Source organism: Zophobas morio, unplaced genomic scaffold, assembly GCF_036711695.1.
Source record: "Zophobas morio isolate AGI-343-1 ecotype UQ-CSIRO unplaced genomic scaffold, CSIRO_AGI_Zmor_V1 ptg000014l, whole genome shotgun sequence".
Classification (NCBI taxonomy): Eukaryota; Metazoa; Arthropoda; class Insecta; order Coleoptera; family Tenebrionidae; genus Zophobas; species Zophobas morio.
In genome coordinates this window covers 7,293,940-7,317,819 of record NW_026972119.1, presented here as the reverse complement: position 1 = coordinate 7,317,819, position 23,880 = coordinate 7,293,940, and the positions used below count along the sequence as shown (strand labels likewise).

The 23,880-nt window shown below is 34.3% G+C and overlaps 2 protein-coding genes across 4 annotated transcripts in view; both read left to right on the top strand.

Moving 5' to 3' along the window:
• The window catches only part of Hts (hu li tai shao), a 67,545-nt gene that overhangs the window by 24,824 nt on the left and 18,841 nt on the right, over positions 1–23,880 (top strand). For all 3 annotated transcript variants that reach the window (XM_064056392.1, XM_064056391.1, XM_064056393.1), the window contains exon 2: positions 19,610–20,866. In XM_064056392.1, coding sequence (XP_063912462.1) covers positions 19,617–20,866 — 1,250 coding nt within the window. In that variant the 5' untranslated portion in view covers positions 19,610–19,616. The remainder of the gene's footprint in view (positions 1–19,609; positions 20,867–23,880) is intronic.
• On the top strand, positions 8,137–11,880 carry LOC135128795 (uncharacterized). The gene is made up of 4 exons (XM_064055874.1): positions 8,137–8,164; positions 8,696–9,445; positions 9,642–11,375; positions 11,861–11,880. The coding sequence occupies exons 1-4, from the start codon at positions 8,137–8,139 to the stop codon at positions 11,878–11,880; spliced, it is 2,532 nt and encodes an 843-aa protein (XP_063911944.1).

The window sequence follows — 23,880 nt, the reverse complement described above, 5'->3', positions numbered from 1 at the left end:
ACTTTATTACTGCATTTAAAAAAATATGTTCACCACGGATGGGTGAGCATTTCGTTGACACGTCGGAATTTGCGTACTCGGCCACTTCGTAACCTCGTAACGCAAAACATCCCCACTGGTCAGCATAAATCCACCACCAAATAATTCGCTAGTATGATCGGTTTATGTGAAAGACTGAAAACTAACTTCCGTTTAAGATTCTTAACTGTGGGGCCACCTATTGAGCATCTATCTAACAACGAAACACATTGGGGCTTATGGAAGAAGATAAACACAGGTTGTATTAATTTCATGGTTTAAGTAACAATCCGTAATCCGTGATAAGCGCGATGGATTCTGTGTACTGATGCCTTCGTCATACTGTATCCATTCCCACATGCAATTTCTTATACTCTTAATGCACTGTGACACTCAATAATTAATTTCTCCTGTTCTTATGTGAGCAAACCTACAAGATCGTAATATGATCTTCTACAATGTTCAAGGCCTGTTTGATAAAACTCTAACCTCTAGTTATATTTTGCTTTGTTCTTTTGATGCAACAGAATTTAATTTTTCTCTGGTAATTTGTATAGAACAGGCGAGTTTATTTATTTCAAGAGCAGCTTGAACAAGAACGAAATTATGTAACCTTAATTTTTCTATGGTTTTAGAAAATGTAATTTACGTATTGACTTAAAATATACTACATTTAAAATACTTCTATTTCTTGTATTTTGTGTTACCAGAACGTTCTCGACTTAACCATTTTCGCGCGGTCTAGGTGCTCCTGCTTCGTAGTCATTAATTATCTAGGCGTCGCATATTTTAGTAGAACGGGATTTCACAGCAGTATCTTAATTTATATGGTAAAACATTAATTTTTCACTAAATTTATTTATTCCCAAAAAGAAGGAGACTTGTACTCGTCGTTCTTGCAACATTTGACATTTACGGATATAATTGTTTAGTAAAAAGTGGTGCAGGAAGTAGCTGTGATCCGAAAAAATGATACAAGTTGCAGTTTAACTTCATAATTTCAATTTTAATTGTCGACCAAAATCTCTCCTTATATCGTGTGAAACCATAAAGACCAAAGTCTTTGTTCTTTTAGTCTCAAATACTCAAATTAATTCAAAAATTATTATTTTTTTCCACATATTCGACTGGTTTATCAAAACTGACGTCCAAATTGTTAGTGTATTTATCTAGTACGTCCTATTTCGTCGTAATTCTAACCCATTTCTATTTTTTAATACCAGTTTGTGGATGGCTGGTCACCTTCATTGTCCTCCTTCCGGTGCCGAATGTTGGAAACTTGCGAACATCGAGCCATAATGGCTTTTTAATAGGTCGCACAGGTTGGACTTGACAATTCTGCGGTTATTGATCCTACAAGCTTGCAGCTTGCAAAGCCGAAACGGCGATTTTCCTTTCTTATCATCGCTGCCCACGATTTTCACATTCCAGATAAATATTTCCATCTGTTCATAAACATTGAGGTGGGTAATGCGTCATTCAGCTTTTTAATTAACGCATCACGGAAACTTTTATGACCACATCCAACGAGGATAAGGCGTCGCGACGTTCCAGGTCGTTGACATTCTGCTCATGTGCACGCCGCCAATCACAAACTATTCCTGTGGGTTTTTTACGTCGTTGAATAGAATTGATATCGATCGGAGGCTTTGTCTTTTTTGTATCAAGCTCTGCAGGCGGTTATTAATGCGATGTTGGGAATGTCAAGTTGGAGTTGATAATTTGCGCAACATGGCAAGAGTGAATAGATGGACGTTAAACATTTGTGGTTTTTGTGTAAACATTACATTTTTCGCTTAGTCGCGCCTGTTCTTTGCCGTGCTTGCAAACTCTGTAGTTATCTTTGCTTATTACCATTGCATGGACCTAGGTCACTCATGATTGATGTGTAGTTGTGAAGAAAACGAGTTGGCTCGGTTCTTTTTAGGTTGGGTGAGGTGCATTTTTAGCGTTTTAAAAAAACCTTAAAAGCTAAAAAAACAGTGTAAACTGAAAAGTTGTTTCCTACAATTTACCTTACCTGGAAACTTATTTCTTGGCAGCGTTGTCATTTTTCTCCTATTGCCATTTAACCGTAATTCAAGTATACCTCGCCGAAGATGACCTCAAGGTAGATTTTGCCATGTTAACACCTACTTGAACATCGCTTCAAGTCTATTTCTGGTCGTAATTGGAATTGCAGGATCGCTTCACTTGGTTGTTTTGTCTTGTCTGCCGAACGTTGATGTATTGGTGCCAGTTTTATTCATCTATTTTTGAACGAGTATACGATGCTCGTCTAAGGTCGGTCCATTTCTTGAGACTATAAATTTGATGAGAGCGGTGATTTGCATAAGGTCGCAGAGGACGCTGAACTTAATGATGATGATGTCTTCGTTGATGAAATTAGTATAACAAATTACAGGAACTCATCATTTTAAGTGCACATGTGTTATTAACTTTGCTCCGTCTTCATAAAGTCAAATGAGACATGAGAATGCAGTTGTGGTATTATTGGCACTTATTTTTTTTATTTTGCATTGGAAATGTCAAAGACCTGGGGCACAATGTAAATGCTTCTGTTAAGGCGAAATCTGAAGAGGAAGATTTCGTCAGACAAATAGTTTGACTAAAAAGTTGTGGGAATTTTATCAGTTTTATCCAAAGAGAAAATTTTTATTCACCTTTCATTTCCCGGGCGGAAGTTAAGATGAATTAATTGTGATAGACAAATGTCGTATTTCAAGCTTTCTCGACGTTTCCTAGTTTGTAAAATAACATCTGGTAATTAGTTTTATTATTTTATTATTATTTGAATGTTTATTAAAATTTTAACAAAAAAATAAAACCTTGCTCTGCCTGTTACTTAATAATTCACGTCTCTTTTAACATAGGTAATAGACGTTACAAAAAAATAACGTTAATAGAATAATGTTTTAAGATTTGTCTAACTTACTGCTGCTGGTAAATGCTATTTAAATTTTATAAAATAACATAGTTCTGTATTTGTAGTTTATCAATGTGCCTTGACTTTTCTACACTAAGCATCCAAATTTTGGCAAAAAAATCAAAATCGTATAAAATCGTAAGATTCATTGGATTCTTCCGTCGTATTAGCTTCGTTGGTTAAACTTTGTGCTAATAGAATGAAAGTTTATTTTTTCGTAAGCTGCGAATGGTTTCATCTAAATTTTTTTCTAAAATCTTGCATTTAATTGATTATACTTCAGAGGCGAGGGGAGCTTGTGTCTAATAACCAATGGCAGGACACCAGCAAGTGACTTAGCACATTTGTCAACGCAACTACGCGAGGTCCTTCGAATTTTTTACCTGGCACAAGGGTGATCACTTCAGTTTTTCTACAACAGAAATATAAATAGCGGTGCTTTAGGTACTTTTTCATTTATTTAGCGATTTAGTGATTTGTAATTTCTCGATACTTGTAAATTTGTTTTAATAGCGACAGTAAGCTTTAAGGCAAATTTTCAGAAAACAACGTAAATTCCTGGCCTTACTGTTTATAACGCATGACTTTCACGCTTATGAATTATTCTGTGGCCTCCGTCCTCTGCTAATAACATACGACCAATTTTTGTACTAAATTACTGTGAAAAATTCAAAACTATACAATAAAATTTTACATGTGTGTAGTATTTATTTATTCTTAAAATTTTGGTTATCCAATGAATTAATTCTAGTAAATCCTTTTACGTACTTAGAAAAACCAAAATATATAGGTCGGGCAAAAGTATTAACCCGATCAAGTAAATATCTCGAAAATCATTGCTCGCAATTTTTCGAAATTTTGCGTAGACTTTTTATAATTTAAAATTCATAAAACGTAATTGTTTCATGTTTCTATTTTGACTATTTTTCAAAATTATGCAACGTCTACGTGATTTTTACTTCTTGGCTTTAGCGTAATTGACAAATCGGTTCATTTTCGTTTTTTAGACAATTAATAATATAATAATGAAAAAGTAGGACTTCCGTTTCCATCTGTCATCTGTTCTCGATTTTATCAGATGACAGACCGACTACTTGTTGTGAAATTATAGATGTATTTTAAGAATATCGAATAGTTGGTTCGCAAAAATTTATCTGATGATTACCATTAGCAATTTATGACGTCATCTCGAAATTTTACAAAGTGAATCTTACTTAAGTTTTATAAAATAAGATACGTCTGTAGCTGTAAATCAAAATTGTATAACAAACATTGTACCTGTTTATTCCCTTCGTAAACTTGATAATTCAAAACTTTGCCGGATAAATCTCCTCTAAAATGTGCAAAATATGTGTCTGCGTTTGTCATTTATCAATTCATAGTTGTACTTACGGAGCGTAAGCCAAGAAAGTACTGTAACAGGGTCAATCGGACGAATGGTTACCTTCGTCGACGTGTCTAGAGTACGAAGAAATAGGTTTCCCGTTTCCGTCTACTTGTCCGTCCGCCTGGGATTAATAATTTAAAAATAATTTGCTGGAATACGATTCAGAATGTCATTTTTTTACTATTGATAGATGACATTTTTGACAATTTTTATCGGAATTTTAGATTTTCATTTAAATTAACATTAAAACATACAGAATTACGACGTTAATTCTTTAATTTTGAATGTAATATTTTCAAAAATTTGGTTCAGAGATTTTTTAAATGATTTTTTGGAGTTCTGCAGAGACTTCTTAACAATATATCATCGCATAAATAAGTCATTTTATCGTCATCCTGCATATAATATAGTTAAAACAAAACTTTAAAAACTAGAACCAAGTAGATTCTTCTGATTTTACATAATTTGACATTTTTTAAAGTGATTCGAAGATTATTATTGTTAATTTGTGATTCAAGATAAATTTGATGGTTTTCAAAATTCAGAAAATTTACAAAAATTGAAGTAAAAATTTTGTGTAATCAAAAAAAAGCGACGATTTAATTTTTTTCTTCATAGATCTACTGGGGTTCTATTGCCATATCATTATTAAACTTGCAAATAATTTTTCAGATTTTTTCAAGGTCAGGTAAAATACTTTTTTAAAAACATACAATATTTTGTAAATATACAGTTTTTTCACAAAATGTAACAGAAATAATCTACTTTCATGCCCCAGAACCCAATGGTAACAAAAACTAAACTTGTGTTTTTTTTTTGTAAAAGTTGATCAGAATTTTTCATAAATCAATATTTTTCATAATTGAAAAATAGCAAAAGTAAATGGACCAGAAGAGCTCCATGCTTAAAAACTTACACTGGTAAAAGTGGATGTTTTTAAGCTTTTTTGTTTACTTAATTAACTTGTGATTCATAAAGTTGATTTTTTTCATATGTATAAATTTTTAGATGACTTTCTTAATCAAAAAGAAAAAATTTGCTAGTGAAAGTCAAGATTTTGCAAAATAAGAAAAGTAACAAAAGGCCCGGGAATATAAGCAAGCATGCAGCAGCTCTTTTTTTTACCAAATCGAGAACTCTTCACCCCCTTGTCCTGAATATAAATTATAATGATGACAGCTTGCCCAAAATTATATTCGGCCCGTTTTTCCCTATTGTAGCTTAATTAATTAAATTAGTCCCCTCTATTGTGAGGAGACAAAATCAATTAAATTTCATTTTCTTTTAACGCAGGTGCTTGTTATGGCAACCTGCTTATAGTCGAATTCTTTCGAAGTATAAAAGTCGAAGTTACGCATGTACTGAGACATTAAGAAAACATGTTTTACGGTTATATATAGGGTGTTGTTTACCCCACTGGTTTAAATTTCTGCTCTGTTTCAATTTCACTGATGACGTCATGGCCAACTAGAGCAGAAATTTAAAAAACCTTCACTAATTTTGTTGCATAAAAAGTGTACTTTGGTTATCAATGAATGGCCCAATTTCAAATTGTTGCGAAAAATTTGCGTTCGTCTTTGGCTTTTGAGCAACCTGAATGGTGTTGAGCGGAAATTAATTAAAACAAATCATTAAAAGTTGGCAATCAGCCTTAGAACAAAGAACCACTTTTATTTAGAACCGGTGCGCAAAGGACTCGCTATTTACTTAGTGGCAGTATTGAACCTGTTGAATAAGTTTTAAGTTTTCCGGAGACGCAGTGACATTTTAATTGGTGTTATTATAGACCTTAAAATCAATTCAAACCAAAAACTGGAAAAGGAATTAGAAAAGATAAATCCTGGTACCCAGGACATCGATTTTTAAATGTAATTCACGTAAATACGTAACCACGAACTCTGCGATGAAAAGTATGTGAAAAATTTAATCGATAACGGATATGTTTACTAGACCGTTCACCAATTCAGTTTCCTTCGGAACAAAGACGCTATCCTGATCGATGAAGCCTTGTCTTTTTTCCTGGATCTTTCTGCGGCGGGCCTTCGATGACGCCACACACTGCAACCCACTTTGTCCAGACCGTCCCGTTTCCAGGGTAACGGGACGGCGGCGGCACTCGATCGATCCGCCGCCTCTAAAACATCTGTTTGGTAACGTCGGCGCGCCGCATCAAAAGATTCTTGACCTTCTTTCACTTTCCGACTTTTGCGAGGTTTCATTTTATCCACCACACGTAAGAGCATCAAAGGAAGCGCCATTAAATCTACGAACCATGAAGAGATTGTTTTATTTGATTTAGTAATTCAATTACCCACGTTCTCCTCATCCTCAACAATACGTGTCAGCGGTGACCTATTTTTGGAATTGTGGGTTTGGCGCGAATGTGGAACGGCAGACAGACACTTGTTAAAATTGTAGGTAGTTGGTTTGGATGTACTCGTACTTTCCATTCTAAATCAATACACTCGGACTGATTTATAACTTTGGTTCATTATTTTATATAGGTAGGTATAAATAGATACGGAAAGAATCGAACATGAGTTATACATATTATAAATAGTTTTATAGGGTGTAGTAAAAGCTTCCTCTTCCATTCATGACGTTGTTTGTTATTTGCTATACAGACGAATTAAATATTTTTCAAACGTATGGGGCTTGGGCTTTTTCAAATTTCAATGTAGCGAATATGCGCCATCTTAAAAAAAATGTGGTCGAATTACGCCTAAAGTTTTCTCGTTTTGAATATGAAGCAAACGTATCCTTTTAAACCATATTTTAAATATTGATAAATGATAACACAAAAAAAGTAATAATTATTAACGCGTAAGAGTTCTGTAATCAGAAAAAGGGTCATATGTTTGAGAGACAGACTATCTAATAAACATTAATGTTTTTCAGTCTGTTTCCTTTTAGTTAAGAAAAAACTACGCCTGCTTTAAAAATAGTACACGATGTACGATGAACGTTTTTCAGCTTAGCAAGTTCAGTGGCTCTCAACGGTTCATAGTAAACATTGTTTGATTTAGATATAATTCTATGTTAACCGTGTTCGTTTGGTTCATTAGCATTAAACTTTTTTCCTATTACGTAACTAGAGAGAGTTAAACAAAAAGTTGCAAGGTCGCGTTCAAGATGAGATTAGCTTTAAAATAAGGTGCCATTTAATTCTTTATGCTAAACATATTTGTCTAAAATGGCGCAGGCTGCCATTTTAAAACTGAAAAAGGCTTAATATCTTTAAGCACGGTATATTTGAATATGTAGTAGCGTGAAATTCAGATAATATTGGAAGTTTCTACTAATCAGATAAAAAAATATATATCACAGATATATTTATCACAGTTTTAAAGCGAAACGCACAATCAAGTGCATTGTTGTAATAACTGTCCAGATTATTTATTCGGTACAAAATTATGTTTATCAATAAAATTACCTTGCTATTTAATTGATTAGCACTGTAATTTTCCGAATTATAGCTGTTTTCTTCCACAGATGTTATTGTTATCATCCCGAATTGTATGAATTATTCATTTACCTTTTGTAGTTAGTTTGATTAACAAGATTCTGAGCGGCTTAAACTGCTTTAACCAAATTTATGTAACCTTTTTTTACCTGAGCGTGTATTCTGGTTTTGTTTCTCGTACTATGATTTGCGTCCATTTGTGCAAAGTCCATTAAACCCAGTCCTCGACCATAACCTAAAAGACTCCGACGTAATTGAGGCTTGATGTAAGGAATGTTAACCTAATGTACGCATTTTCTGCCTCAGTTAATGCTGCAAATTGTCATGTTACTGCTTAGTAACATGGCTTTGATTGTAGTCTATATTCCCTGTAATTTCATTACGTGGAAAGATATAGTAATGTAAATTAATAATCGAGAACCCCGATTAAGAAACACTGTTTAGTTATCTTTTTTGATAATGCGAGTATGACTAACAATTGATTGGTTGGCGATAATTATTTTCCTATCACAGCTGTTTATGTAATGAGTAGTTGTGAAGCTTCGGTGGACAATCGCACGCTTGATTATAAAAATTGACTTCCCTCGTGCTTGAAGTATAAGACCAACAAATTTCGCTCCTTGGAAAAATGATGAAACTTGATTTTGCGACGTTTGTTTTGTGTTTTGCTTTATAATGTAAAAACCAGCAGCAGAAATAACACCCCCGCAGCCTGTGCGCCGTGGGAACGGAACTGGAAAAATATCCTCCCAGCAATAATAACATGCTTACCTTCCAGTATTTATTTTTATACATCGAAAGAATGTCACGTAGAAATTTGTTCGATTTCAATGAGTTTATTTATCTATTATTATTATTATAAATCTTATATTGTAATTAATCAATAGTGATCACTTTTTAGTCCAAGCGAACACGAGCATTGGTTATACTAAAGACAGAGCTGGAGAAAAACCTAATCCACCAAAGAAAGCACCAAAAGTAAAATTAAGAACATACAAATTGAATAATCCTGAAGTAGCACGAGACTATAGAAATATAATAGAAGAAATGATAGAAGAAACCGATACTGAAAGGTTGAATTGTCAACAAACATGGACAGTATTGAAGGAGGCGATGTGTAAGGGTGTGGTACGATTATGCGGAACAACAAAGGAAAACCCAAAAAGGAAACAAACTCATTGGTGGAACGAAGAAATTAAGAACGAAGTGAAAATCAAGAAGAGGATGTGGAGAGAGTACCTGCAATGGAAAACAAATGGAAATTATAATAAATATAAAGAACAAAGGAACAAAGTAAAAGAAGTAATAAAGAAGACAAAAGAAAAGTCTTGGGTAGACTTTGGAAATAAAATGGAACAGGATTATCATACTAACCAAAAGCTCTTCTACAGAATTCTGAAGAGTTTAAGAACAAACAAGAAAGAAGAAACAATTAAACAGATAAGAAACGCAGAGGGTATTTTGCTGAAAAAGGAAGAAGAGATTATGGAAACTTGGAAAAAGTATTTCGAGAAACTACTGAGCAGCGACGAAACTGACAGGTCCGTCGACGTGGTGGGAGACGATAAAGAATGGGGACAAGAAGCAAAAATAGAGATTAACACGTTGACTGCCGTAATAGTCACACAAATTTCGATCCTGCTGGCCGAAAGTTTTCTATGTTAAAATACGCCAGCAATATATCCCTTGACTTGAAATAAAATTATATTTCCATAAAAAAAACAATTTTTCTTTTGTTTTGAGGTGAGAAGCATTATATGATTTACGCGGCCCATATAGTTCATATTTGCACTAATGGCCATGTGAATCATAAGCCGATGCACATGAAAACTTGTTTATTCTTGCAGAAATGCAACGCTCTGCAGTAATCTTGTTCATTCTTGTGCGTCCAACGGTAGTGTTGGTTTATTCGGTTTGTGTCCCCTGCATAGTTTTTACTATATCTCAATTGTTGGTGTTGTACAAAATGAATTACGAAAAAGAACAAGAGGAACTGAATCGCCTTTGGCAGGAATGTCTCTCAGACGAAGACGATAATGAACCGTTTGAAGATTCAGGTGATGAATTTGTCCCAGAAAGCTCTGATGATTCTTCTAATGATGAACCAATTTCCAAAAAATTAAAGTTTGTAAAGGAGCCAATTCCTTCTACATCCAGGGATACACCCGACAGTGTGTTGGACACAATAAACGATGTGATTGAAAGATGTATGGAAGAAGGTAGTGACGAAGATAATGCAAATGAACACTGTGACAATACTAACGAACTAACGTGGGAGGATGTGAGCGGACGAAATTTGAAATTGTTTCCTTTCACAGAAATAAATGTTGGAGTCAAAGAAGAAATACATGCTGAATATTACGACAAAGGTCCCTACGAGTTTTTCAAGCTGTTTCTAACTGACGAACTGATAAGCATGATGGTGATAGAGACCAACAGGTATGCGACTCAGTGCAAAGCCTCTGCAACATTGCCCAAAGCCCGCATTCGTGAATGGCATGATACAAATTGTGAGGAAATGGAAAGTTTTATTGGAACTCTCGTTTGGATGGGTTTGTGTCCATTTTCTTCAATCGAGGCGTATTGGTCCAAATGTTTCGTTTACACCAACAAAATAAAAGACATCATGTCTCGAAATCGTTTCCAGCTGCTTCTCAAGTCGTGGCATTTCCACAACAACGAAATACTGACGGAAGATAGATTGCAGAAAATCACTCCTCTGACAAATCTGCTGATCAAAAATTTTCAAAACGTTGTTATTCCGAAAGAGCATGTATGTATAGACGAAACTTTAGTGCCATTTCGGGGGCGTTTGAGTTTTCGCCAATATATAAGCAACAAAAGACATAAATTTGGCATCAAGCTTTATAAACTGTGTCTTGAAAAAGGATACACATATAATTTGCAAGTATATTGTGGAAAGGATAAAGTACCCAATCAGTCTTCTTCAGAAAAAGTCGTTCTTTCTTTGTCTGACAATCTGTTAGATAAGGGGCGTACAATTTACACCGATAATTATTACACCAGCATTTCCTTAGCGCATCAGTTGTTGAAGAGAAACACACATTTAGTTGGAACGCTGAGAACCAATAGGAAATTTAATCCCAAACATATAACGGAAAAGAAATTACAAAAAGGTGACACAATTGCCGCCGAAAGTAACACAGGTATAGTGATTCAAAAATGGAAGGACAAGCGAGATGTTTGTACTTTGAGCACAAAACATACCGCTGAAATGAAAACAGTCAGCCACTTCGGTAAAGACAGTCAAAAACCAATAGTTGTAACTGTTTACAACAAGCACAAATCTTACATAGACTTGTCAGATCAAATGAAGTCTTACACCACTTCGCTACGAAGGGGTGTAAAATGGTATCGCAAACTTGCTGTTGAACTGATTGTGGGTGCTGCGGTGGTAAATGCTCACATTCTACATCAAGAGGTAGCTAATGAAAAAATGTCGATCACGAAATTCAAAGAAGAACTTGCTCTGAAACTAACTAAAATAGACATTCGTCATGACACAACGCACCATCAACAAGCCGAGCATGTGTTAGAAGATGTAGGAACCAAGAGTCGCCGTAGGTGTGTTGTGTGTTATGAAAAACTTTCAAAAACTGACAGAAAACTTGCCCAGTCAAAAACTCCTCAATCGAGATATCGCTGTATAACATGTAGTAAAAATTACTGTTTGAATTGTTTCTTTGAAGTTCATAAATGTACAAAATAACTGTTTATATTTTGTTGATTTATATGTTTACATATTTTGAGATACACATATTTTCCTATCGTTCACAAAAAATGTTATGTTTCAATACAAATAATATTTTATTTTACATTATGTTTTTGTTTATATTTTATTGAATGCTGTGTTTGAATAAATATATATTATATTCCATCGATAGCTTCATTGTCTTTTCGAAAATTGTCAACAAGAAATTTGAGGCTCTGAGAATCAAATTATGATTCACACAGGCGCAGGCCAATTATGGTTTCTATTAGTTACAGCCGTACATTTTAGGCTCCATAAGTATTACATTGATGTGAGAAGCGTTAGTTGTTTTAGCCGGCCACTACAACGTGTAGTGTCTGAGAATCATTTCTTGATACTCGCGGCTGTTATGGCCAAATCTCTATGCATCACATTACGCTTCTCACGGCAGCCAACGTGTTAATGAGACGGAGATGGCAATAAAGATGTTGAAAAAAGGTAAAGCTGCAGGATATGACCAGATTACGGGGGAAATGCTGAAAAATCTGGGCAGAAATGGGTTGATATTACTCACAGATGTATTCAACAAAGCAATGAATGAAAACACAATCCCGAAAGATTGGGAAGTTGGAGTGATAATACCAATCTTCAAGAAAGGAGACAAGACTCAGTGCACAAACTATCGAGGTATTACATTACTCAGCGTGGCGTGTAAATTATATGAGCGAATTTTGGAACAGCGGATAAGAAGGATAATTGAACCACAACTTGATCAATCGCAGAGTGGATTCCGGAAAGGAAGAAGCATCCAGGACCATATCTTTACAATTAAACAACTTACGGAAAGGGCGAAAATAACAAGTAAAAATATATATGCATTTATCGATATAGAAAAGGCTTTTGACAGGGTGCCAAGGTCCGCAATCAACGAAAGTATGGTAAAGAGAAATATAAGTACAAAATTGAAACAAGCAATTATGAGCCTATATAGAACAACTAGAAACTATGTGAGGACCGATAACATGGAATCAAGAGAGTTTGTAGTGAAAGAAGGACTAAGACAAGGAGGGGTTCTAAGCCCCTTGTTATTTAACTTAGTTATGGACGACATCATAAAAGAAATGGGTAATAAGACGAGCAAGCTGTACGTAGGGCATAGATGTTTAAAACCTGTATGGATCAAGCAATGTGCTTTCGCAGATGATCTGGCGATCTTCGCGGAAACGGAGCAGGATCTACAGAAGAACGTTGAGATTTGGAACAGAGCATTAATGGACAGAAAATTGAAAATAAATGTAGAAAAGGCTAGGGTCATGGTAATGGGAAAAGCTAGTCATGACATTAGCGTACAAATAGATGGAAAAGCTATAAAACAAGAGGAAACTTTTAAGTATTTAGGAGTACTGCTGAGCAGCAATGGCAATCAGGAGGTGGAAATCAAGGCGAGAATCGAAAGTGCAGCAAGATTGTACCACAGTATTAAAAATACATTCATAGGAAAGAGGGAAATATCAAGGAAAGTGAAGATGAGCGTGTACCGAGCTGTTTTTACACCAATACTTATATTTGGAAGTGAAAGTTGGATCGTAACAAAGAAAATAATAAGCCAAATACAAAGTATGGAAATGAAATTTCTGCGACGAGTAATGGGTATAACAAAAATGGATAGAGTCAGAAATGTAGAAGTGAGGAAAGAATTAGATATAGAACCGATCGTGAATAAAATAGAAAGGAACCAACTACGGTGGTATGGACACCTAATCAGAACGGACAAAGAGACTCCAGTAAAAAGTGTATGGGAATCTAGAGTTCAGCACAAAAGACCAAGAGGAAGACCGACCGTAACGTGGAATGAAAATATTGGGAAAACTCTGCAGCAGAAAGGAGTAGGGTGGGCGGAAGCCAGGATGCTCGCAAAAGATAAGAAAAAGTGGAGAAACGTGGTGTACGAAGGACATGTCCATGAATAATATGATGTAATATACCTAACACCTTCGGGTATTGTAGGTTTTTGATTATATATAATATATTGTAATTATTAAATAAAGAGAAAATTTTTTCTTTGCGCAAAATTTGGACGTTTAAGGAAAAAACTCAAAGTGGATTTGTACACAAGTATCTGAGTATATTGTCGTATAACATTTAAATAATTTTAAAATAGAATGCTTTGAAATGATACCATTAAAATGGTTAGTCGCGATGATTAGCTAAATTTTGGTTAGGATTTGACTATCTATATGATATTCATATTATACATACAAAATTTGATAACAGTAGTTTCGGACATTATCAGTTATAATATAACAAGTGATATGATTATTATCGATAATATTTCGAGTGAAACCGAGCTGCAGATTCAACGAGTGCGAAGCACGAGTTGAATGTGCTGCTTCGGTTTCACGAGCCATATCTTCGATTATTAATCATATCACGAGTTATATTCAACATGAGAATATAATAAATGAACACATTTTTTGATAATAGAGTTGATTTTGTCGTTTTGAGCTTGCCCCCAACGTTGGCAAGCCATAAAAGACAAAAAAAATTACAAAATTTTAAAATTTGTCAATTTGACAGTTTTTAAATTTAGGTAGCAACAGACCACAATAAGGCAATAAAATTATTATCGCTGTGATAGACATGTAACTAAGGGCATGAACAAATTCTATTGGACAAAATGGGGTCATGTGATTCATGAATTATATTCTCTGTCTAATAAAAGTCGACACCGACGGAAACGGGAGACCATACGAAAAATACTTTTTTGGTTTTTATTGCATATAGAATTTTTTTAGTTTTGCCAAATTTTCGAAAAAGCTAAGCAAATTTTAGTGATGAAGTAGTAATTGTGTTATCAAAAGTCACTGTAGTCGCTCAGGTTCTAAAAGTTTTGTTATAATAAAGTGAAAATGATCAGTTTAAGACCTTGGCACATTCATCTACAAATGGTGAAATATAAAAAATGTTCAAGAACGATATTTAAATTGAAGCCGTCTTTCTCTCTGTAATCTGTTTATAATTGTAGTCGCCCACTACTATTGTTATTACTTTAGCAAACTGGTTGTAACCAAGTTCCACTATAATAGCTCTAGTTTAATCAAGATAGTTTCGTATTTTTTCACAAAAACATTTTCGCTTATTATATGTATTTTCTGATTTTAGTATATTTCTTAGAATGTATTAAGAGAACTGAATAATATACCCAGATTTCCAAGAACTCGTTTTTATACGTTCTTTATTTTATATATAGTTTACATGAAGCAAGAACCACGTATAATTGCATATTCAAGGATACCTTTACACCTATAAACAAGTGTAAAAAAAATTAAAAAACGGTCGAAAGTTATTTTTACAGGACTTCCCTCGTCTCTGAAGTACAGTCAAACAAACCCAACCAAATAAGGAATACTTGTAACCGTATAAGAATGTAAAAGACATCCTATAAATGTGTTTTGATACCTTATGATTTTTTTTTCGTTTGTTTACGATATTCCACATATTTTTTAATGATAAGCTGTTTATTTTTTAGATAATCTTGTAGAGCTTGTTTTTTTGAATTCATTAATGTACTTTAATCACCGATACTCCGCCACTATCTACCATTGCAACGTTTATGTTACGAAAACACACTTGTTTGTATTTTGTGTGAAACTCTGAAGTGTTCTTATCGTCAACCCATGATAGGAACCGGATTAACAATTGCTCCAAAAATATGAATGCATTGATAAAGGACAAGACTATGCTTGTATGTATTGGTGAGTTTTCCCACTTAAAAATATTCAGATCAACGAACCCGAACATTACGCTATAACCTAACGAATAATCTTTTACGAACTCCGCATATACTGGTATAAAAGCTTGCCATATAATTTCGATTTTTTTTACAAAAATGTTTATGCTTTGGAGAAAATCTGAAGACGGATTCATAAATACAAGTACAGAAGTACCTTATTTTATAAAATGTAAACCCTAATAACAACGAACAATTTTGAGGAATTTTGTTGGTGGGGATGATTTTGACAACAATCGGTCCGTAGTTTCGGAGATTAACAGACAGACGGAAACGGGAGACTCATTTTTTTGTAGTCATGACACATCGAGAAAATATGAAACATCTAGCCAGTCGCTCAATTGAGGTTACAATACTTCCTTAGCCACGCTCGGGTTGAATTAACTCTCAATTTCGTAATATTATAAAATACATATATACTGTAGTCGTATGTTCCACGAATTTTTTTTTCAGTTTACTAATGTTATTTCTTAATTTTTTAGCATGAATTTTGCACGATTTTTATTAATACTAATTGAAAACCTGCAAACTGAAGTTCCTTTCATCATTGAAGATATTTAAAATCATCCGCATGCCTCAAACGATTTTGCTAAATTGGAAAAAATATCATTTTTAAAAACATTGAAAAGCAACAGACCTATAACGAATCTCTACAAAATAAAGCAGCGTGGGATAAGTTCCAGTGACGATTTTATTTTCCAAATAACTCTAAAATCAAATGTAATCGTTATGGATAAAGAACAGAACGTAAATTTCATAAGTTGCACACATTCAGTCGTGTAGAACCTACGGAAATAATACCATGTTAATTAACGATAGAAATAAATCACGCTAGTGTAAGTAGATTAAATTTCCTGGACATTACTTTAAGCGTACCTTTTTCCCAGGATAAATGATCCTCTGCGGGTTAAGTGGTTGCGTGTCCATTTTTCTAGGTTATAGTATCCAAGCGGCATTAAAAACCACGCCTTTTTAAACGTCTCTCATCAATTTCACACATACGAATCCCAGAGCTGTCATTTATTATCATGTCATGGATGTTTTTACTGTGGCTATCATTAACAAACACCCTTCCTCTTCGGATCATAAATATTTTTATAGTTTAACGCACGAAACTGTTAACAATAAATGGCAATTAGTTTTTGAAGGCATGTGAAATTAACGGTTTATGCGCGATACTTTGTGCGCTTGCTGGTGTCACAGACACTGGTCAAGTTCAAGTAAATGGCGCGCTGTAGACTTACGAGGGCTGGGTAAAAAATGTGCTGTCTGTCTGACCCAGATCCAGTAAAAAATGACTTCACGCTTAATTCTGGTTTACACTGTAGTCTTGTAGTCTAAAAGAGGAATGCATATGGATCAGCTAAGCTTAAGCAGTTGTCTATTGTTGAATGACCTCATATCAGCTAAGAAGTACCGTCTTTGGCTTTTGTAACTATTTTTTTTGTTTACTGCTCCATGACAGTATTTTTTTTAGTACTGGCTTCATCCTTGACGAGATAATCAGTCATGATTACCCAGAAAAAGTGAAGTAACAATTTCAAGTATAGTGACTATACTTAGAAAAGTGTGACGAAGAAAGTCTCTGGAAATGAAGAAATCTTATCGGTTTTCAACATTTTTTTTTAATCATGATACCAGAAATCAAAAATTAAGTATTAGGCTGAACTGTGATATCTAATGATATCGAAAGTACTTTTTCTGGAACAGGTGGTTTTAAAATTTTATAGTTTTTAGTGAATTTGTCGAAATTTACAGCTATTTATTTGTTGACAATCTAGATTAGTTTCTATAAATTAATTTCGATAAACATTTTTAGCGTTACGACCCGGTGGAGCATTGATAAAAGTCACGCCATGTTTTCTATAACATACACTTTCACTTTAGTTCTAGACATACTTATATTTAATTCATCTCAATCCTATTGTTATGCGAGGAGCTTATCTTTGTTATGTAAGAAACGTTGCAAATAATTTACTTTTTGATTTTGTTTTGAAATTTATTTATGTTTTAGAACTAATAAGCTTTTGTTTTTTATCTTCAATAAATATTTTTGCATATTTAGTATCTATAACAAAAATTTGATCACCATCCCTACCAAAACTGTGGTGATGCGATCTTAAAAAATAAATCCTCTTTAAATTTAATCAAAATATGTAAAAATATATAGGTTGTTTCATTTTTACTTTTATAAATAATTCTAGATTGTATTCCTCAAAGAACCGTACAACTTTTTTTTCTGTCACTAATAACACTAGTTTACAAGGTTTTATATCCAAAGACAAAAATAGTTGAATCCAAAGGATTTGGGTTCGGGAAATTCAAATCTGAAAGCAGAGAAAATCCATCACGTCAGGTTTTTGAGATATTTATATAAACATACCCCATATTTCTTTTCTTTTATACAACTCTTGTAATTTTTTTATTTTTAAACATATATGAACATATAGTTCTTTGAGTAAATTTGTATCATTTTAAAAGATCATTTACGTAAATAAATAACATGAGTCAATTTTTCAAGTATTGATTTTAGAATAATTGGTTGCTTTTGATTGTTCTACGGGAAGTGATAATAAAAATGTGAGGATGGCCTCACAAAGACCTTTTAAAATGATACAAATTTGCTCAAAGAAATACAGGTTTATCTTTAAGAATAAGGCAGTTACAGGGGTTGTATCAAATAAAAGCAACACCCAGTATATATTATAAACATTATGACTGAAAATTAAAAATGATTAACACTAGCGTTTCTTTTATTAGCAGTACTGTCAGTTTCCCTTATAATAGACCAACAGTAACACATTTTCATCCCAAAAACCTTGGTACCTTCTTTTTAAGCATATTTGAACAGGTCTTCCCGCTTTAGGTACTATAATTTTACCACAAACGTAACAAAACTGATTTGCACTTACTTTGCACGATCTCGAAGACATTTTTTATGCGACAATGGTGCATTAAGATGAATCAGTTTAACACTAACGTGAAGGTAAAAGCAAAGTTCATTATTTTGGATTTATGAAAAAACCTGACGTGATAGGGATTATCCGTTTTTGGATTTGTTATCAGTAAGTAATTTAGAAGTAGAAAATATTTTTTTTATTTTTGGATATGAAAAAAAGTTTAAATTTGTAACTAATTGTAATTAATGAGAAATCGAGGACCGCGCGCTTAGTGACTCACCCCTGTATATATTATACAGATAATCTTCAGAACTACCGGATCGATTGTTCAATTTTATGGGTGTTATGTTATGTTTTATGACTTTCACACTTGTCAACGAATAATGGGGCTTGTTAGACGCAAATTTATGACACTACCCTAAACTTAGGTAGCGGATCTTTGAAGCGGACCCATTTATCTATCTGTTCAGAGGTATTACTTAAGATGCTTTCTATTCGTAAACTAGAGGTTTGAAAAAAATAAAAAACCGCTGTTGTTCTGGATGCTTTATAGATGGCAAACGGGCTAACCAAAATTGGTCTAAGCATTACCCCACCAACAATTTGATGACGACACTTCAAAATTTTGTGTTGTAAATGCTCTTTAAATGTTATAAAATTCCTCTACTGGTGACTTATAAATCCTCCTTGAGCTTTACTTTAGGCATCTAGATTTTCATAAAAAAGTTATATAACGTTGAGCAACGGTGCATTAGCTCAGGCCGTTAGAACGTAGCGCTAATAACGCAAAGGTTGCGATTTCGATCCAACCTAGACTACTTTTCTCACTCGAAATAGACGCATAGCATTCTTCTTCGTTATTCGCTAAAACTAATTTTATAATTTGTCTAAGAAGTTGGATTGCACTTTGGAGGCGGAAAAGTCCTGTCCAAATATAGAACATTTTTTAATCATCACCAGTCGTTCGTCTTTTCTTACTTGCGAGTAGATATGACCCATATCTACTCGCAAACTAGCTGCACAAGTGATGACAAGGAACAATAATACTTTATAATGTATGTATCAGAAGCGATATTTTCATGGAACTGTCATAGTCCTAAAAATTTGTCATTTTTACATCACGTAGTATATGTAGGTACTGTTTCTATTACTCTTCAACGTGAACCGTATGTTGTAATGATATGTGTGAGCCCGACTAACGAAATAAGTACTCGCTTGTTTTGTTGACATTGCATTTCAATGTTTATATTTAGAATTAATTATTCTGTATTCCATATGCGTCTACTTATTTATACACATGAGTCACGAGGATTTAGCATAGTTGTAAATTTGGTACACGGTGTGGGTGACTGCACTAATCAGACGCTTATGTCACCGGCTCCGTTTTCTCATGAGCATTTTTTCTTGTTCCAGATTAAAAATGACGGATAGCAGCGAGGCGGAGGTCCCGCCCCAGACCAACGGTCTCTCAGACAGCATGGACGACGAAGAACGTGCCCGAATCAGACCCGTCGAGATCGACGCCGACGTGAAGGAGATGGAACGTCGCAAGCGAGTAGAATCGATAATGAATAGCAAAATGTTCCGCGAGGAACTCGAGAGGATCATCGAAACACAGCTGAAAGAAGGTGCCGGGACCAGTGGACTGATGCAACAAATTTCGGATATGATGGGCGTGAACAAGCAGGGTGGTAACGTGTTCAAAAACTCGAACTGCGTCGTACCCATCAACGACATCCGCGGGATCGAAGCGATGAGCTACGGCAAGGGGGAAAAGATCCTCAGGTGCAAACTAGCCGCCGTATTTAGACTGATCGACCTGTACGGTTGGACCCAGGGGACCAATACTTTGGTGACGGCCAGGCTGAACCAAGACGAGGAGCACTTCCTTGTCAATCCTTACGGGATGATGTTCCACGAGATGACCGCTTCCAGCCTGATCAAGGTGGCGATGCAGGGTAACGTAATCGAGCAGGGCACCACGAACTTCTCCATGAACATATCGGCCTTTTCCCTGCACGCGGCCGTCCACGCCGCCAGGCCCGACATCAAGTGCATCATCAACGTGCACACGCCCTCGGTGGTGGCCATCTCCGCCCTGAAGCACGGCATCCTGCCGCTTAGCCAGGAGTCGGTGGTGATCGGCGATGTTAGTACACACCCCTACCTGGGGGGCCTCCTCGACCCGGAGGAGAAAGACAAGTTGGCCAGGAACTTGGGACCAAACAACAAAGTCCTGTTGCTGTCCAATCAGGGAGCTCTCTGCTGCGGAGAGACAATCGAAGAGGCGTTCTTCAACGCGCGCAATACCGTCCTAGCATGCGAGTCCCAGCTCAAACTCATTCCCGTCGGACTCGACAATTTGGTGTTGTTGAACGACGAAATCAGGAAAAAGCTGTACGATGCCGCGCACAAAGCACCGGAAAGCAGCCCACGGCCTGATCAGCCGTCGATTTTGGAAGGGAAGGTGGAGAGGAAGTGGCGAGTCGGTGGTGTGGAGTTCGAAGCGCTGATGCGAATGTTGGACAATGCAGGATTCAGGACTGGATACATTTACCGACATCCGTTGATCAAGGGTGAGGTTCCGAGGCCGAAAAACGACGTCGAAGTACCCCCGGCAGTTTCTTCCTTGGGATATTTGTTGGAGGAGGAGGAGTTGTATAGGCAAGGGTAAGGAGAAGCGCGTGTTCAAAAGTAATAATACAACATCTGTTGCTGGTTTTATATTTATGAAAATCACCCAATACATTGTAGTTGATGTGAAGTATACACTCATATGAGACTTGCCCCAGAAAGTTTTGCATGAATCTTATTCAAATTTTATAAAATAACAAACTTCTTCTATACTTGTGGTTTATGAATCCGCTTTTATTTTTTGCTATAGACATCTAGATTTTCGAAAAAAAGTTATAATTGAATTAGAAACTGCAGAATCGAATATAAATTCGATGTAAAATGTGCACAATAACGCCCGATTTGGGAGATCCAACGATTGCTGCTATCTCATGCTGGTAATCCGGTGAAATCGCAGTTTCAACAAAAATCGTGATTGTTTGAAACTGGGACGACAGATTAGTGGTAGAAAAACCGGAGAGTAGGTCTTGGTCTATGCAAGTCATGACTGATGTTATTTATGGCATCTCATCCGTAGCACGACTTTTTATGGTCTGTTTAACTGTTACTGAAATTGAATTAACTGTCGCGAATTCCTGACACTGTTTCAGGTAGACGCTTTGTTTTAAATGGTGAGTGGTTCTTGCCAATTTTAAAGAATTTATTGGTGCAAATTAAGTACTTGCACAAAAAGTAGTATACTTCTTTTATATGCTTCATCTTGTGTTAAAATTTAACAAAAATGAACAGTTTTGGGTCACACAATGCGCACGACTAAAAGTTAATTGCTAACGTGTTTATAACGAAATTATCACACCACGTTGCATGTGGATTGTGTATAAAGTAATGCATAAAAAAAGGTAAAAGCAGCTATATAAGAGAAATCTAAAGACTCACTTTTCACCAACTGTATTCGTCATATCCGTTGCATAACTTGCATTTGTTTGCCATGAAACCTCCATTTTAGTATGCTACAAATCACCGTTTAAAAATTTACTTAATTCACAGTGGTTAGAGAAACTTGAAGTTGTTTCAAAATTTTTGTTTTTTTTTACTTCGTTTTTGAATTCGTTGTCATTATTTTAAACAATGGTAGTTTTATTGTAGAATGTTTGTATGAACTTGTATGTAGTGGCCAATTAGTAGCAGACAGTTAAACATTTGTGGTGACGTAAGTAAAAAAAAATAAATTGAAATTGTGGTCAGTGTATTTTTTATTTTTAAGTAAATCCGTTTGTTGCGTCAACGTTATGAGTTTTTATATAGTTGCCAGTAATTTTGACATTTCAATCCATTAATTTACTACAAATTAATTCATAGCGTCAATTTCTTAGCTGGTAATATGACGAAAGTAAATCTAAAGCAGCGTCGTTTTTTTTTCTCATAAAAAATCTAAACAACGTTTGCTACGATATGTATGTTTTATTCAAAACCAGTGCATGTCTTGAAATTACTTTCAGCAGTTCGTTCGTAACACAAATTTATTTATTATCATGCAACCGTTTTTAAAAGTTTAGCCGTGTAGGCGACAAAACCCTCCATAAATTGATTAATCATTATTCTCTTTTTAAAGTTTCAAGTATTCATGAATAAATCTTTTAAATTTGTGTTAACTGCTAATTTAAACATGACAATTTTTCTTATTTCTTCTCCTTTCGGTGACCAGTCTTAAAGATTTATTGAAAAAATAAACATTGAAAAACCGACAAATATAAATCCGACAAATCAAAAAATTGAGCAATAGAAACATAAAAAATCGAAAAATTAAAATGTCCAAAATTGAAATGTTGAAAAATTGATAATTCGCAAAATATAAAATTTAAAAAATCGAAAAATTTAAAAATCAACAATTAAAAAGTTGGAACAATTGAAAAATAGAAACATCGAAGAACTGAAAAATCGAAAAATCGAGAAATGGAAACACCAAAAAATCGAAAAATTGAAAAAACCAGGACAATTGAAAAATCGGAAAATTGAATAATCAACAATCAAAAAGTGTGAGCAATTGAAAAGTAGAAACATCGAAGAACTGAAAAATTGAAAAATCGAGAAATCGAGAACCCTAAAATTAAAAAAATTGAAAAATTAAAATATCGAAAAATTGAAAAATCAGGAAATCGAAACCAAAAAAATAGAAAAATTTCAAAATCACAAGTATTGAAGAATTGGAAAATTGAATAATCAACAGTTAAAAAGTTTGAACAATTGAAAAGTAGAAACATCGAAGAACTGAAAAATCGAGAAATCAAGAAGCCTAAAATTGAAAAATTAAAATATCGAAAAATTGAAAAATCAAGAAATGGATACAGCAAAAAAATAGAAAAATTAAAAAATCTCAAATTTAAACATCGAAAAACCGAGAAATCCAAAATCCAAAATTTAAAAAACCAAAAGAATTGAAAAATTGGAAAATTGAATAATCGGCAAATCGAAACATCAGATCAATCGAAAAAAGAAAAATTTGAAACTAAAAAAATCCAAAAAATGAAAAACTGAAAAGTTAAAAATCCAAAAATTCAAAAACCCGAAAAACCTAAAACCGGAATGGCGAAAAATCGAAACGAGATTTCGAAATATGTATGTAAATCGAAAAATCTAAAATTTTAAAATTGAAAAATTAAAACATCGAAAGAGTAAAAAAATTTAGAAATTGAAAAAGTCGAAATATTGAAAAATCCCAAAATCTGAAATTAAAAATCGAAAAACCGAGAAATCCGAAATGCAAAATTTAAAAATCACAAGATTTGAAAAATCGGAAAATTGAATAATCAACAATTAAAAAGTTCGAACAATTGAGAATCATCGAAGAACTGAAAAATCGAAAAATCGAGAAATCGAAGCCTAAAATTTAAAAAATTGAAAAATTAAAATATCGAAAAATTGAAAAATCAAGAAATCTAAACACCAAAAAATCGAAAAATTCAAAAATTCAAAAATCTGAAATTTAAAAAGCGAAAAACCGAGAAATCCAATATCCAAAATTTAAAAAATCAGAAGAATTGAAAAATCGGAAAATTGAATAATCAACAATTAAAAAGTTTGAACAATTGAAAAATAGAAACTGAAAAATC

Excerpts from the sequence above, each read along its gene's own strand:
- LOC135128795 (XM_064055874.1), top strand. The coding sequence starts at position 8,137 with ATGGCTTTGATTGTAGTCTATATTCCCT. Across the intron at positions 8,165-8,695 it reads GATTGTAGTCTATATTCCCT|TCCAAGCGAACACGAGCATT; the intron begins GTAATTTCATTA and ends ATCACTTTTTAG. Across the intron at positions 11,376-11,860 it reads TGTAGGAACCAAGAGTCGCC|CCGGCCACTACAACGTGTAG; the intron begins GTAGGTGTGTTG and ends TAGTTGTTTTAG.